Below are 15239 nucleotides of genomic sequence, written 5' to 3'. Positions count from 1 at the left end.
GTGAGTTTGAATTTCTTAGACATAGGAGTTGAGTCCAAATGAATCATCATCACAGGGACTAGGAGACAAAACTAGGGGTTGAGTCTCAACAGAATATAACAGCTGTCCTCACAATCTGTGGTCTCTGCAGGTAGCAGAATACTCTGTGTCTTATCTTTGCCTTGAATTGTCTTAGCTCTGCAAAATGTAAGATCCTTGAGGGTAGGGACAGTTTCTTCTGTACAACACAAAGTACAAAGTAAATGTTTAATATATGCTTGATTGATTGAGGAGTGGAGTTCTGGAGGAAGGTCAGGGCTGCATATGTAGATCTTAGAGTCATTTGTGTAGAGATGATAATTGAACACTTGGGAATTAATGAGTCACCAGCAGAAAGTATTTACAGAAAGAAGGACCAAGATGGAGCAGTGAGGTACAGCCACAGTTAGTGAGTAGAAATGAATCTCCAACAAAAAAGACTGAAAAGAAGCAGTCAGACAGATTGATAGCAGAACTAATAATTTCTTCTATTCTAATTCTAGCTGCATTAATTTTATGCATGCTAAATTATTTTAATTTAATGTAGTCAAAATTGTACCTTTTTTTCCTAGCCACATTTGTGAAAGTTACTTCCTCCTCCTCCTCCTCCTCTGGCTCCATGAATCTTTTGTTCTTCCACATGAACTTTGTTATTATTTTTTCTAACTCAGTAAGATAATTTTTTAGTAATTTAATTGGGATGGCATTGAATAAATAGATTAGTTAGGTAAAATTATCATTTTTTATAATATTGTCTTTACGTGCCCATGAACAATAAATATTACTTCAGCTATTTAGATCTGACTTTATTTGTGTAAAAAATGTTTTATATTTATGTTCATGTAGTTCCTATGTCTGTTTTGGCAGGTATACCCTCAGATATTTTATGCTGTCTAGTTATTTTAAATGGTCTAAAGTAATACTGAATAATATTGCTGACACATAGTATAGTTTCCCTATTTTTCTCTTTTGATTAAATCTATTTTAGCCTTAACTTTGAGATCATGATTACTACCCCTGCTTTTTTTACATAATACTTCAGCCCTTTATTTTATCTTTATGTGTATGTCTAATTTTTATAGTGTTTCCTAAAAGCAGCGTATTGTTAAATTTGTATTTTCAATCTGCTAACAGTTTTATGAGTAAATTCATTCCATTCACATTCTAAGCTATAATTACTCGTGTATTTTCCTCCTACCTATTTTTCGTCACAACCTTCTCACCGTATTTACCCTATCCCTCCTCACTCCTCTGCTTTACTTCTGCTCACTACCTTGCCTTCCTATTCCTTAACCTACCCACCCCTCCAAGAGTCCTTCCCTTATCTTTTCCCCCACCTTATCTCCTTGCCCTCATTTCTTTATGAATTTAGAAGACTTTTATAGCCTTCTAGATGTATATATTGTTTCCTCTTTAACCCATTCCCAATGAGAGTAAGACTCCAGAAAATGGAGTTAAGTGACTTGCCCAGGGTCACACAGCTAGTTAGTGTCTGAGGCCAAACATGAACTCAGGAAGATGAGTCTTCCTTACTCCAGGCTAGGTACTGTACCCACTGTGCCACCAGCAGCCCAAGAAAACACAGGTGCTCCATCAGCCAGCACCACACCGTCCATATGTGGAACCATCAATTACAGCAAATGGAGAAGTTTTGAATACTATGGATAAGTTCATTTACCTTGGCTGTATACTTTCCAGGAATGTATACATTGATGATGAGGTTGACACTCACATTGCCAGAGCTGGATTAGTGTTTGGGAGGCTCTGAGAGAAAGTGTGGAAGAGAAGAGGTATTAGACTGACTACTAAACTGAAGGTCTACAGAGCCGTTGTGCTGACCTCATTGTTGTATGCCTGTGAAACATGGACAGTATACCAGTGCCATGCCAGGAAACTGAATCACTTCCATTTGAAGATTCTGAAGGAAGATACTGAAAATCACCTGGCAGGGTAAGGTACCAGACACTGAGGTCCTTTCTCAAACTGAACTGCCAAACATTCAAACTCTGTTGCAGAGAGCACAACTCTGATGGGCTGGCCACGGTGTTTGAATGCTAAACATACTCTTGCCAAAAAGACTGTTTTATGGAAAACTCACACAGGGCAAGTGCTGATATGGCAGTCAGAAAAATTGATACAAGGATACTCTCAAGGTCTCCCTGAAGAACTTTGGAGTTGATTGTGTGACATGGGAGACACTGGCACAGGACCACCCAGCATGGCGTGCCCTCATCAGAGAAGGTGCTGAGCTCTATGAGCAGAGCAGAATTGAAGCTTAAAAGAAACAAAAAATATGCACATTTAGAGAATCCACCCCAAATGTTCACATGGACCATTTGTGCCTGACCTGTGGTAGAGCATTCCGAGCTTGGATTGATCTAATTGGACAGACTAACTTGATTCTAATATAGTGACGTTATTTTGGTCCTCTTCAAGAACGAAGGACTATCCTATCAAGATTCCAGCACTACCCACCTTCCCCCCACTGGCTTCTTCTGTATCAGTTTTTTTCTTTTATGCCTCATTTATGTGAAATAATTATTCCTTTTTATCTCTCCTTATACAGTTTTTTTTTTTAGAATAACCCTATCATACACAGCTCAGCCCAAGCCTTTCTTTCAGACTACCCAAATGATGACAGTCATAAGAGTACTGATAACATTTTTACATATAAGAAGTAAACAATTTGACTTTATTGAGTCCTTTACAATTGATCTTTAATATTTATCTTATATTTCTGCTGGATCTTATATGTCCAATTTTCACTTAAGTTCTGCTCTTTTTGTCACAAATACCTGAAGGTCTTTCAGTTTGTTAAGTGTCCTTTTTTTTTTTCATTCAGGTTTATACTTAACTTTGCTAGGTAAATTACCCTTGGTCATAACCCCAGATCTTTTGCTTTATGAAATATATAGTATTTCAAGACCTACAGTCCTTCAGTGGTCTTGTGTAGTCCTTATTGTAGCTCCATGATATTTAAATTTTTTTTTCTTGTTACTTGCAATATTTTCTCCTTAACCTGGGAGCTTTGAAACTTGACTATGATATTCTTGTAAATTTTCCTCCTTGGATCTCTTTCAGGTGGTGATCAGTGGATTTTTTTTTCTATTTTGGCTTTGGCTTCTTGTTCTAGAACTTCAGAGCAATTTTCCTTGATAAGTTCTTGTAATACGTCAAGATTCTTTTTTTTTAATCGTAATTTTCAAGTAGTCAACTACTCTTATATTATTTCTCCTCTATCTGTTCTCCAGAGCACTTATTTTTCTGATGGTTCACATTCTCTTCTATTTTTCCATTCTTTTTATTTTCTTTGATTATTTCTTGTCTTAGAACATCATTAGCTTCCCCTTGCCCAATTCTAATTTTCAAGGAATTATTTTCTTCCTTAAGTTTTTGATTCTCTTTTTCAAGTTGGTTAATTTTCTTTTTACAATTTTCTTGGATTTCTAATTTGTCTGATTTTCTAATTTGTCCTCAGTCTCTCTTAGTTGATTTTTAAAGTTCTTTTTGAGTTCTTCCAAGAACTCTTTTTGTGCTTGGGACCATTTGATATTTCTCATGGAAATAGGAGTGGTTTTTTTTAACTCCATTATCTTTCTCTGAACATGAAACCAGATTTCTATCCCCATAGTAGTATCTATGGTTGAGTCCTTTGCTTATCATTTTTATTTTGTTTTTAGCAGCTATTGGTATAATCAAGTTCTAGTACCAAAGTATGGAGAATGATGCCCCAAGACTCAGATCATTCTTACTGTTATTTTCTGAGGTCTGTTCCAGGGGCCCAACCTAGGGCTCTCCTCTCCACTCTTTGTTGTTTGTTCTTTGTTCTCAAAGAGGACTGATGACATCAGAAGACTGATGTCTTGACTTACAAATAAATTGGATTCAAGTGAGGCAGGACTATGCAAAGCCTTACCCTTTCCTCCAGGGTCATCAGAGTCCAGTGGCAAGACATAGGTCAAGACAACTAGTGATGGCCGTAGGAAGACCCTGACCTTTTTAAGCTAAGGTCTTTCCCAGGTTTCAGTTTGTCTGACACAATGCCCATTCAGTGACTAAAGGCAAGGTAAGAATTGAAGTAAAAGATAGCGTCTTTTGCCTTTACAAAAGAATCAGTTAGGGAGAGGAAGATCCTCAGAGTTTATGGCCAAAGCAGAAACAATTGCTATTTACACTCACTCTGAGCCATCAAAACCCGAACAACAACTGAGACTTGGGCCAGTCAATGAGAGCCAGAGTGATTTGGATTTAAAGGCAGAGTCAAGTAGTTCCATTTGAATCCCAATGGGCTTTATCAAACCTGGTTTATCAGAGTTTAAATGCTGGTTTAACATTTCAAGAAATCATAAATGAAAACTACAAGAGGCAAAAGAGTTAATTGTCCCAGTTTTTTTTTAATGATAAAATAAATAAATAGGGAAGAAATTTTTTTCAAAATTAAAAAATCTAGTCCCCAAACCTCAAGGTATCTGTGAAGTATAAGCTATCAAAATTCATATTCCTTTGGACATAGCACCCACATGTATGAGTATGACTCCTCATGTGGACAGAGGGAGAGAAGAAGAGGAGGAAGAGGATGACAGGGAGGAGTGGGAGGGAAAGAAGGGAAAGAAATAGCAGCATTGCCCAACTGGAACTGACTAGTTGGTGTCCCCAGTGGGGCAGCTACTACCACTAACAGATTGTTGTTTGTCCTTCTCAAAGAGGACCAATGACATCAGGAGGGTGATGTCTTGCTTGCAAGTGAATTGGATTTAAGTGAGGCAGGGCTGTGCAAAGTCATCAGCCACACTCCCTCCTCCAGGGTCATCTGAGTCCAGTGGCAAGACACCAGCCATGCTGTCCCGAAAATAATCTTGCTCCCTGGCATCCCTCTAGGGACGACACATTACAGCTGTCCTCTCTTCCCTGGAACTGAAACCAGGGACTCTGCTCTACTGCAAATGCCCAGGCCAGCAGGGTCCCTGCCCTTCTGCTACTGCACTCACAGGTGTGTGCTAGCTCTTTCTCCTTCACAGCCACAGTCCGGGACATGTGGTCAGCACAGCTGTGTTTTGCTTCCCTTGACAATGGAAGGTCCTTCAGTCTTCTCCTATTCAGCTGTTAGGACGCCCCCCCCCCCCCCCCCCTGTCCCAGAGATGAAAGTTTCTGAGGATGAGGCTGCCTCCCAACCCAGCTGCCCCCAGGTGTTGATTCCACAGAGTTGGCCTGGAGGTGTTTGCACTTTACTTCTCCACCCCTGAAGGTTGAGTCTTTCCTGGAGTCTTAGGACAACTACTTTACCTGCTGCTCTACATTCCTTCTGAAGGGATGTTCTGTATTTTTTTGTGGAGGAAATTTGGAGAATCAGAAGTTTTCTGACCTACTTCACCATCTTCCCAGAATCCTCTCTCCTACTACTTGTTGTTGTTCAGTTATGTCCAACTCTTCCTGACCCCATATGAGGTTTTCTTGGCAAAGATACTAGAGTGGTTTGCCGTTTCCTTCTCTAGTGGATTAAGACAAACAGAAGCTAATAGACTCACCAATGCTCACATAAAGTGTTTAAGGCCAGATTTGAACTCAGATCTTCCTGATTCCAGGCCCAGTGCCCTATCCACTGAGCCACCTAACTGTTATTACATTATTATTATCATTGTTATTATTATTATTATTGGATAATGATGATGTGATCTCTTCTATTTAGGTCATTAATTTATTTGAAATTTATTGTAGTATCTGGTGTGTTAGCTATTGATCTACATCTAATTTCTGCTAAACTGCTTTCCAGTTTTTCTCAGCAATTTTTGTTGAAAGAGGAGTCCTTATTCTAGTAGTTGGTGTTCTTTGGCTTATTAAACCCACTGTCAAGGGCCTTTAATGTGCTTTCACTTCTGTAATCTTATCTAATCTCTTCCATTGATTAACTCTTCTATTTTTTCAAGCAGAACCAAATAGTTGAAATGATTATTACCTGAGATCTAGTGATACTAAATCCCACCCATTCCTACTTTTCTCATAATTTCTCCTTAAATTATTCATGAATTTTGTTACTATTTTGTCTAGTTCTATCAAGTAACCTCTTGATAGTCTAATATGGTACTAAATTGATAAATTAAAGAATTTCTTCATTTTTTATCATATTGATGCAATCCAAACATGAGCATTGAATATTTTTATTTCTTTCTTTCTTATAATCTTTCTAATATGTAATTGTTTTATTTGTATATATCATTTATTGTACTCTCTATATATACATACACATACACATATTGCTTTATTTCTATAAAGACTAATTTGTAGTTGTGTTCGTAAGTCCTGAATGTATCTTTGTAGATTGATTACCTATCTAGTTATTTGATGCAAAATAACTATAGAATTCAGAAAGTATGTTCAAGTCAACTTATAAAACACATTTACTTTATCAACTATATTTTTAGTCTGATAATAAAGTTTGTCTTTTTTTTTTAGTAAATATCAACTCAACAGGGTTTTTTATTGTTAGGGGAACGTAGCTTTAGATTAAAAAAATATTTCATGTAATTTGCAGAATGTAAAATCCATATAATAGGCTCCTGTGAAGTGATAGAGTATATCTCATGAAGAATGGGATAAATGGGTTTGACTTGAAACCTACTCACTTCATCCAGAGAACTTTGAACTGAAATATCAGGGGAGAGTAATAAGGCACCAGAGAAAATTATAAAATCAAATGCCATGAAGATTAACAATGTGACAGAGAAAGATTGTGTCCAGTAGGTCTCAGGAGAAACAGATATGGAAAGTGAACAGGAAAGCTTAATTAAGACCACACAATATACACATACACTAATGGATAGCATATGCATAATAAAGTTAATTTGATATTTTAACACAAATTGGTAATTTCCATCTTAGAGATATGGCCAATATTTGGAGCAGTGAGACTTAAGCCTAAAATACAGTAGTGGAATATAGTAGTGGAAAAGTGTATACCTTCTTCAAAAGAAACAGTTCTGATGGAAGATGAAGAGACTAGCACAAAATATCAAGAATGTGTGTGTGTGTGTGTGTGTATACACATACACACACACACACACACACATATCAGAGGGAGAAACGTGGTGGAGGGTATTAGAGGGAGGAGAAAAGGAGAATTACAGAAGTGATACAATTTATTTAGGAGTATTGAAAGAACTTCCAAATATGCCTAGTACCTTGTATGAGAACCTGGTAGCAAACTCCGATGAGTCTCTCTTTATTTTGCTGGGCTGATTGCTGGAGACCCGCAGTTCATTGTTAAGCCTATATACTATGTCTAACCCGCTCTAGGGCCAGAATTTTCACTCTGTTGGTATATCTTGAGAGAAAGCATAGTGTAGTGTAGAGAACACCAGGCTTGGAGTCAAAAAGACCTGAATTAAAATCCCAACTCAGGTACTTATTAGCTGTGTGACTCTGGATGAGACAATTAACATCTTTCAACTTTACTTTAATTTGCAAAATTTAGATGATAATAGCACCTGCCTCAATATGGTTGTCATGAGTCAAATGAGATGGCTCTGCTTTGAAAACCTTAAAGCACTATATAATTGTAAGCTACTATTACTTTAATAGCCTTCAGCACTCCAGGATCACCTCTGTACTACAATGAGGCATTGGAGTAGGATTTCAGTGGAGGAACTCTTGTGATCATATTGTTGAAATTAATCAGATTTAATAAAATTTAAGAAAAAAACAGATTTTGTTAGAATTCAGTCATCATTCTAAATACTGACTCTGATTTTAATATTTAGTTTACATAAAGTCTTGTATAATTTGCCTAATATCCCAGTAATAGTTTAATGCTAATGTGCAGTGCTTCTAATTTATATTTTTACATATTTTTTGCTTTAAGTATCTCAAATGTCAGTAAAGTATGAGTTCAAGCTCAGAAAACAAGACAGCATCAGCTTTCGAAAATTATGAGAAAGCTGCCAAGCTCATTCAGAAGGTCTGGAAAAAATATCTTGTAAGTTGTATTATTCATGTTTTTGAAAATCATTTTTTAAAAACATCAGGTTCTACATATTTATTCATAATAGCAACAATAAAATTAAGTTTAGAAAAAATGATGATAGCATTATTAATAAGCTTTTCACTTCCACAGGCTAAATTCCTTAGCTATAAAATCAGTTTGTGTGAGCCACAAGCATTAATGCACTATATGTCACTGTTGATCATGGTGCCCTGCTATAAATACAGCTGGTGGTGAGGCCATGAAGAGTGGACTGATGTGGCCCACCATAGTGGTTGGAGGTTTACTGCTAAGAATATATTTCCCTTTCTTCCTTGCTAGAAATGGTGGCCATAGTGTTCAAATGATTTTGTGAATTAGGACTCCTCTATTCTAAGCATAACAGAGTTATTTTCCACAAGAGCAGAATGACTTACAACTATTGCCCCACCTGTCTGTGCCAAGACCAAAGTAATTGCAACTGACACCTCAAATGTTGGTATCCAGGACAGTGGATAGATAGTTATTCTAATCAAGCTAAAGAATAAAAGAGGTTAAATCAGGACCTAATTAACAATTAGGAAGACAATTGATGGGCACTCACTTTGGTTTCAGCTTTTTATTATAGCAAGAAAATATTTTGGTATATTAAAATGTTTTTAAATGTAGGTAATATATGAATCATTTAGAATCAGTGATCAATAAGAATTTATTAAGCACCTGTAATATGTCAGATGCAGTGCTAAGTTTTGGGAATAGAAAGATAAAAGTGAAACAACCCTATCCCCAAGGAGATTACATTAACAGCATGTACATATATACATAATATATTCAAAATGAATGTCAGGTAGTTTGGGGAGCAAATGAACTAACAGCTAAGAGAAAAAGGAAAGTCTTCATGTAGAAAGTAACACTTTGAACTGAGTCTTTCAGGAAATAGCAGATTCTGAGAGGCAGAGATAAAGGACTGCATCCCAGGCATGGGAGACAGCCAATGGAAAGGCAGGGAGATGGAAGTTGGAGTGCTATGTTTGAGAAACAGCAAGTGTGCCATACCAAGCACATGGAGGGGCGCAATATATCAGAAGACTGAAAATGTAGGTGGGGGGCAGGTTGTGGGGAGCTTTAAATGTCGATCAAAGGAGTCTGTAAATATGCATGAATTCCTAGAGTTTATTGAATGGGACTTTGTGACATGGTCGAACTTTTAGGAAAATCACTTTGACAAATATATGGAGGATAAATTGGAGTGGGGAGAGATTTGAGGCCAGGAGGCCAATTTGGGAACTCTTCTAGTCATCCAGGTGAAGAGAAGGGTGGGCTTGAACTAGGGAGGTGGCTGTGTGAGTGTAGAGGTAGGAGCATGTACAAGAGGTGTTGGAGAGGAATAAATGGTAAGATTTGGTAGTTGAGTGGGGATGAGAGAGAGGAATTGATAATGATACTGAGATGGGGCACCTGGGTGCTTGGAAGGATGGTGGTGTCCTCAGGAGTAGGGAAGTTTGGAAGAGTAGAAGACTTGGAGGGAAAGATAGAGTTATGCTTAAACATGTTGAATTTTGAGATGTTTATGAGACATCTAGTTCGAAATGTCGAGTAGGCATTTCATCATACAGAATTGGAACTCAGGAGACTAGGGCTGGAAATAGAGATTTGGGAGTCATTGGCATAAAGGTGATAATTTTGCCTTTTTTTGCATATCCTTAACTATGTCCTGTAACAAGCTAAAGGCATTATTGAGACTTTATAGTCTATTGAAGAACCACATTTCACTTATAGTGTTTAGATTGCTGTATTAAATATTAGATAGTTGTATTAACAGTAAAGTTCACTGTTCAGTGGTAAGAAAAGGAGATGAAAAGGGACTAGTTAATAATCATAACCTTTTGGGGACTTCTGGCTACAATGGCAGCATGTTAGAAGGAAGCCAGATCTCCCCAAAACACCTCATTAAAGCCCTAAAGATGCAGAAGTTATGTGATCCCAGTTCCCACCCAAGCTTGGTTTAAAAAAAAAAAAAAAAAAGCATCCTATGCATCATCCTCTGTATGGGTGAGCTATGACTTATAATTGGTGAACAAAATACTTAGGTAATTCTTTGTGCTTGAGTGAAGGGTGGGGTTGGTTTGGAAGCTTTTGAGGAGAGAGGTATGAGGCTCCAGTGAAGACAGAATAAGATTTTGGAAATTATAGATATGTAAAAAAAGCCAGCTCCTCAACATATCCTTGATTTCCAGCTGGCCTTCCTAGAAATGTTGGAGAGAGAATTTTTCCTTGGGTTAGATCTGGTCCTCTCTCTTGGTTTCAGCTAAGATCTCATCTAACTTCCAGCAGAACATATTCACTTTTGTGTATTTTTCTGGTATATTCTAACCTGTAGGACTCCAATTTATGTTTGATGTTTTGCTTAGATACACAGGTTTACTTGTTATTCATCATTTGTAAGAGTCCTTTGTGGAACCAGAATTAACTGTCAACAGTTTGAGTCTATAATCCACTCTCTTTTCTGTTGCCAAAGGTCACATTCCTTGCAGCTTCTGCCTGGCCTGGTCTCTGTGGTTGTATCTAGAGAGTATTTATTTACTTTTTCTTAAAGGTCATCCAGGACACAACCTGTCTTTCTTTAGCCAATAACTAACTCTTTTATAATTCTGTCAAAAAAGAATGGCATATTTCATAAGGGAATAACAGGTAGTAGGCAATGAATTAGCCTACAGTTTAAAAAAATTGGAAGAGCAACAAATCAAAAAATCCCAAACATAAAAAAGGAAATTATAAAGATTAAAGATAAAATTTAAAACAAAAATCATTTCATTGATACATAAAATTAGAAGCTAGTTTTAAAACAAAACTAATAAAATAGGTAAAATGTTAGCCAGTCTGATAAAAAAGATAAAATTGTTAATTAATGAAATTAATTAATATTTACAAAAAATATAAAATTTACAGATTAAAAGAACAAGAAATAGAGAATCTAAATGACCAAATCTTAGAAAAAGAAATTGAACAAATTATATAAAAGAAGTCTGCTATACCCTCTCCCACACCCCCCAAAAAAGATGGATTTACAAATGGATTTTATTAAATATTTAAGGAAAATTAATTCCAATATTATATAAACTGTTTGCAAAAAAAAAGAAGAGATCTTACCAAACTCCTTCTAAGATATAAATATAGTCCTAAAATGGAAACTAGAAAGATTTAAAGCAGCAAAAGAAAATTAGTCAGAAGTAGAGCCAAATTCTCTTCCTCCTTCATAGCTCTCTATCCTCCTTGAGAAGGCAGGCAATTGATTAAACAGTGATTAAACATGAGAAATCATGCAAAATGTATTTCCATATTAGCCATGTTGCAAAAGAAAACATAGACCGAAAAAAAAAATCCCAAAACACACACACATACACATACACATGAGAAAAATAAAGTAAAAAAAGGATACTTCATTCTGCATTCAAAGTTCACCAGTTCTTTCTCTGGATAGCATTTTTTATCATAGGTCCTTTATTTTTTAAAAAATAATATTTTACTTTTTTCCCCAGTTACATGTCAAGAAAATGTTTAGCATACATTTTTACAAGATTTTAAGTTCCAAAATTTTTTCCCTTCCTCCCTCCTTCCCTCTCTCACTCCTCTTCTGAAAATGATAAACAGTTTGATGTAGTTTATGTTCATGTGCCATCATGTAAAAAATATTTCCATATTAATGACAATTGTGAAAAAAGAAACAGATCAAAAGGAAAAAAAACGTAAATCATTAAGTGAATGAAAAAATATGCTTTGATCTTCATTCAGAGTCCATCAGTTCTTTATCTGAATGTAGATAGCATTTTCCTTTGTGAATCCTTTGCACTTGTCTTGGATCATTGTGTTGGTGAGAAGAGCTGAGTCATTCATAGTTGATCATCACACAATGCTGCTGATACTGGCTACAATATTTTCCTGGTTCTGCTCATTTCACTTTACATTAGTTCATGCAAGTCTTTCCAGGCTTTTCTGAAATCTGCCTGTTCATCGATTCTTATTGCACAATAGTATCCCATTACATCCATATACCACAGCTTATTCAGCTATTCCCTAATTGATGGGCATCCCTTCAATTTCCAATATTTTGCCACCACAAAGAGCTGCTGTAAGTATTTTTGCACATGTAATTTGTCTTGGTCTCCCCTGTCATCATAATAACTTTCTATGGTTAGATTATTTTTTTGTTCTTTTCTGCTATTTTTTTTCTTTTTCCTTTCTTTTAAATTTGAACTCTACTCGAGTTGGAAAGGGCACTGTCTCAGGCTTCTTGTGCCGATGGCTGCAGGCCCTGGCTGTTTACCTGGTGTTGCACTGATATTGTCCTGAGGCCCCTGGGGGACCTCGTATCTGGTGCTATACTGAGGGGATGGGCTGGGGGTTGGCTGACACTGCTGGAGGCCATGGGGTCTGCCAGCTTACCTGGTGCTGAGATGAGGTCCTAATGGTGATGTCTGGCATATACCAAGGCCTGGTGGGATGTTTCTGCATTTCCCTAGGGCTACACTGATGCACATGGAGGTCTGGCCTCTGGAGGCCTGGCTTACTTTCTCATCATTCTGGAGGCTGCCTGTTTGCCAGTGGCTGTGCTGAAGCACATGGTGGTTCTTGGAGCTGGAATCTGCCAGTTCCACTGACCATGATAAGGCATGGGGGGATCCTGGTGTTGGCATTTGCCCACTCCATCAGACTGGGGCTCCGGATCTCCCACTGGTTTGCTAAAGTGGGACTGGTTCGTTGGGATGCTTCCTGTCCTGGAATATGCACCCCTTTTATTTGAGTGAGTTGGACTTTTCTTGCCAATTTTCCAAGTTCTTGGGCTAAAAAATTGTTTCACCCAGTCTTTTTGCTGGTTCTGCCATTCCAGGATTTATTTTGGGACACTATTTTATAGTTATTTGGAGGTGAATATGGGAGTTACAGCGATTTACTGCTTACTCCACCTTTGACTCCCAGAAGTCCCAAGGCATCATTTTTTGACAACATAATGAGTTACTTAGAGAACCCTATAGAGTCAGCTAAAAATTAGTCAAAGCAGTGACTTCAGTTAAATAGCAAGATGTAACCCATAAAATCATCAGCTTTTCTGTATATTGCTAACAAAACCTAGCAAGAGAGATAGAAAAAGAATTCCATTCAGAATAACTGCAGAATATATAAAATATCTCAGAGTCCAACCTTTAAGGCACACCAAATAATTATATAAATACAATTACAAAACAATACAAAATACATAAAAAACAAACCTAAAAATATTGGATAAATTTTAGGCAGCTAGGTGGCATAGTAGATAGAGCACCAGACTTGGAAATAGGAAGATCTGAGTTTAAATGTGGCCTGTGATCCTTACCAGCTGTGTGACCCTGGGCAAGTCATTTAACCAATAATCTCTTCCTCAGGGTCCTCATCTGGATTATAAAATGCATCTCCCAGGGTTCTTGTAAGGATCAAATGAGATAACATTTATCTTCTTGATATAAGATTAATAATCAAAATAATAAATAATGATCTCAATTATATCTTCTTGAATAGGGATTAAGATTAGGACATGAAAGTACTGGCCTGAAAAGCCAAGCCACCTCTACCTAGTGAAACCCCTACTGAGAGTGGTAACCAAACTGATTCTCTCCAAGAGACTGAGGAAATTGGCAAAGTGCGTCAATTCCCCTCTGAATCCACCTGCAGATGACAGGCATTTAACTATTTGCAGTCTACTTGTAACTCCTAATTTAATTTTTGTTTTTGAAAATATCCTTCACATAAGAGTATTTTTTCCTTGTAACTTTTTTTGTGATGCGTGTCTGAACATTAGTTGTTTGCTAAGAAAGTACAATGGAGGATATAAGTGAATAACTGGAAATACACATTAAGTTAAAATAGGACAGAGGCTGGTACTTCACTCCCTCTAAAATAATTGGGTTTCATTTGGGTTTGGAGGAGTCCAAGTTAGAATCATGAGAGAATTTTATGGTTTTTATTTTTATTCATAAATTTTAAAAGTTTATGTATATATGTATGTCTGAATATTGCAGTTAGATGAATCACATGACTTCATGACCATTTCATTCCGAGACTACAAGAATGGATTCAGCTATAGCTTAGAATGCCACATCTCAGGGCAGCACCAGCCTCTGAGGCAAGGATGGAGGGAAGAATAAGGGAAGGTCACATCTCCTAGTATGCCCAGTAGTACGGGCTGTACAGAAAAGCTAGTCCCTTAATTTGTTTCTCTTGCCACCCTAAATCTTTAAACCTTATTAGATAGTTACACCTGCTGGTTGCACTGTGACTCAAGTGAGCAAAATTCCATTTTTAAAAATGTTTATTATTTATGTTAAAACAAAACATAGGTAGATGACAAGTTTACATTGAACATATCTGATGGTTTATACTTACCCCAAGCCAGTGACTATTCAGAAGTAGTAAATAGCTGTTTTAATTGTTATTCCTAATATATTTGAACTTCTAGGATGCCTGTGTATTTAGCCACTTCAAAAGTCTAATCCTTTTAAGGAGGCAAGGGGACCCTCGCCAACTATTAAGATATATTGATCCTAAAGAGGTAAAGACATTCCATATGTATACATATATAATATTTTAAAGATGTATGTCATTTATTTTATTTATTTAATCAGTGTTCACATATTTTGTTTAACATTTTTATTAATAACTTGGATGAAGGTTTTAGTAGCATGTTTCATAAATTTGTAAGTGACATGAAAATGGGAGAGATAGCTGTCATTTTTTTATTATAGAATCAAGATCCAAAATTACTTGAAAAGACTAGAATGATAGCCCAAATAGACTAAGATAAAATTTAATAGAAATAAATGTGTAAATCTATTCAGTTCAGTCGTTTCAGTCGTGTCTGACTCTTTGTGACCTCATTTGGGGTTTTCTTGGCAAAGATACTAGAGTAGTTTGCCATTTCCTTCTCCAGTTCATTTAAAGATGAGAAAACCAAGACAAAAAGGGTTAAGTGACTTGCCCAGAGTCACACAGCTAGCAAGTGGCTGAAGTCAAATCTGAATTCAGATCTTCTTCGCTGCAGGCCCAGCACTGTATCCACTGCACCTTCTAGATGTACTCTATACATCTAGGTAGGTCTATACTTGAATTTTTAAAAAAAACTTCATATGAATGGTACTATGAAAATATGGCATAGTTACTCCAAAAAAATCTTAAGAGTTTTACTGGAAACTCAAGATGAGTCATCACTATGTGATATCACAGCTCTAAAGCTAA

At 36.7% G+C, this 15239-nt stretch overlaps 1 protein-coding gene across 2 annotated transcripts in view; it reads left to right on the top strand.

Moving 5' to 3' along the window:
• Positions 1-15239, top strand: part of CUNH11orf65 (chromosome unknown C11orf65 homolog) — a 53703-nt gene that overhangs the window by 17629 nt on the left and 20835 nt on the right. The window contains exons 1-2 of one of the 2 annotated variants that reach the window (XM_027849589.1): positions 7896-7988; positions 14464-14556. In XM_027849589.1, coding sequence (XP_027705390.1) covers positions 7896-7988; positions 14464-14556 — 186 coding nt within the window. Of the gene's footprint in view, positions 1-7895; positions 7989-14463; positions 14557-15239 lie in introns of those variants that run through there. The other variant, XM_027849592.1, reaches the window with a different exon arrangement.

Source organism: Vombatus ursinus, unplaced genomic scaffold (assembly GCF_900497805.2).
Source record: "Vombatus ursinus unplaced genomic scaffold, bare-nosed wombat genome assembly UNPS02007612.1, whole genome shotgun sequence".
Taxonomy (NCBI): Eukaryota; Metazoa; Chordata; class Mammalia; order Diprotodontia; family Vombatidae; genus Vombatus; species Vombatus ursinus.
Note: the sequence above shows the minus strand (reverse complement) of the source record. Positions and strands in the feature narration are given on the sequence as shown.